We start from the raw sequence: 2285 nt of genomic DNA, 5'->3' as shown, positions 1-2285 counted from the left end.
CACACACAATAAAAAGGTTCTCACTTCACAAACACACACACACACACACACTTACACACAAAATCATAGTGATCCAAAATCGTTGGGGGGACATTTGATATGGCTCGGGACCAACTTACTCCAGCCAGTCAGCGGGAACTATGTATTTCCGCACGTGGAGGGGTGGGCGGGTTGTGTTGGTTGTGGACAAAAACGTCAAGTAACAAATTAATAATAGTATTAGTAATATGTTCATCTTTCATGACAAAACTAATATTACAATCTTTTTTGATCCCTTAATTTGTTACTTGACAACTACAAAGCGCGCCTTCGTGGCCCAGTGGTTAGGCCACGTATACTGTCCACTGAAGGCTGTGAGTTCAAACCTTGGCCAGGGCAGTGAATTTTCTCAAGGTGTAAAAACCTGGCTCTCAACATTGGAGACTATATGAATTTCCAGTGGCTTGGATGACCACGTAAAATGGCGGTCCCGTCTCCAGTAATACTAAGGCTAATAGGACGTAAAAGAACCACTGAGGGCGCAAAAAAACTTTGGCTGTGACCACCCTCAGTGCCATTCGGCTAAAAGGCTAACTACTTGGCTTTACCCAAGCTAGGTCACACCCCATGGCTAGCTAAAGCCGTTGGCATAATCATCAGTATGTTGATGGTGGCTAAAATTAATATAGAGTAGAAGTAGAAGTAGAAAACAATGTTTTTGTCCACAACCAACACAACCCGCCCACCCCTCCACGTGCGGAAATACATAGTTCCCGCTGACTGGCGCTGCTGCAGCGCCACCAAAAATGGCCGTTTGAAGTTCGTAAATAATGTTCGTTCACAAGAAAGACTGCAAGTAGACCATTTCAACAATAGTTAGAGGTAAAACTTTAGTAGCTGATATAACTTAAGACATATTCACTTCGGATAAGAGGCATTAATTGCCTACCACAGACGTTTTATAGCCGCGAGTAACCGGGAATAAGGTTGTCCCTAGCATTCGTAGTAGAATGTTCTACAGCCCTGTGGCAACTGTACGCAGGCTATAGTTCTAGAGCTAGATCATGATGCAGCGCGACTGTGTCACAGACAGTGTCTGAGTGTGTGTTGCAGAGGTATTTACTTTTATATATTTGAACGAAATTTGCGTGGAATTATTAGTCTAATGGGGAGAAGGGAGAAGCTGGTGGAGGAAGCGGAGAAGGTGGTCGAGGAGGGGAGAAGCTGGTGGAGGAGGGGGAGAAGCTGGTGGAGAAGGAGGAAGGGTAGAAGGGAGCTGGTGGAGGAGGAGGGGGAGAAGCTGGTGGAGAATGAGGGTGAGGAGGAAGAGGAGGAGGGGGAGAATGGAGCTGGTGGAGGAGGAAGGGGAGAATGGAGCTGGTGGAGGGGGAGAAGGGAGAAGCTGGTGGAGGAGTAAGAGAAGGGATAATCTGCCAACCCAGCCCCCCTCCCCCCTGTACATCAATGAAATTCCGCCGCAGCACGGCACGCGCTGCTTGCGTTGTACGCGCTCGCTGACGCTGTATATAATCTGTTGATCTGCGCTGCGCTGGCACTTTGTAAATCTGTTACGGTGAAAGTGTGTAACACGGGTGTCGCGGGCTACTTTTTTCGGCGACCTTTGCAACTAAACCTGAAAATGTCGCGCGATCGCGCCCCGGCTAAAAGGGTGTTAAACAATTAGAACTGTTCAGTTGTTGCTTTTTTTAATCGGCCAATAAAATTTGTTGAGACGGGGCGTTTTAACGAGCCGGTCGGTAAAGGGGAAACAAGCAATATTTTACCTTAGGCTCCGTTTAGTTAGATAAAAAATAAACAATTTTTAAAATCGAAATACTTTATTACGTGGAAGTCAAAAACAACAACATAACACAACATGACATAACATGATCAAACTGACCCACGATCGATCTCTCTCACCTCTCCCTCTCCCTCTCCCTCTCTCCCTCTATCTCTCACACTCTCATACTTACACAACATAAATCACACAAATACAAATGATCATTTTGCCGAACTTGTTGGGACCAACTCCCTGTCGCCATGAGAACTCCGCAAGATACGATGGGAACAATGCGACGGTGGTTCCGTGCTGACAACGTATCTTTCTTTTGGCCCGCATCCACGTGTTCTCGATCAGCTGCGTATGTATTGTCGGATCATCTGGATCAACGAAGTTCCGCTGGTGGACGATGACATCATGCATGTAAATGTCAAGCAGGGCAATATCAGCGTATGCGGCCCAGCCATCTGAGATGATGCGGCTCCCTGGTAAAATCCAGCATTGGATGATGGGGAGAAGAGTGTCA

At 46.7% G+C, this 2285-nt stretch overlaps 1 protein-coding gene across 1 annotated transcript in view; it reads left to right on the top strand.

Moving 5' to 3' along the window:
• The window catches only part of LOC106810093 (transport and Golgi organization protein 2 homolog), a 41310-nt gene extending 39080 nt beyond the window's left edge, over window positions 1-2230 (top strand). The window contains exon 9 of the mRNA XM_014813366.1: window positions 2117-2230. Within this exon, the coding sequence (XP_014668852.1) occupies window positions 2117-2230 (114 nt within the window). The remainder of the gene's footprint in view (window positions 1-2116) is intronic.
• Window positions 2231-2285: the final 55 nt, after the last annotated feature.

This window comes from Priapulus caudatus, unplaced genomic scaffold (assembly GCF_000485595.1).
Source record: "Priapulus caudatus unplaced genomic scaffold, Priapulus_caudatus-5.0.1 Scaffold410, whole genome shotgun sequence".
Classification (NCBI taxonomy): domain Eukaryota; kingdom Metazoa; phylum Priapulida; class Priapulimorpha; order Priapulimorphida; family Priapulidae; genus Priapulus; species Priapulus caudatus.
The sequence above is the reverse complement of the archived record's forward strand: the minus strand, read 5'-3'. Positions and strand labels throughout refer to the sequence as shown.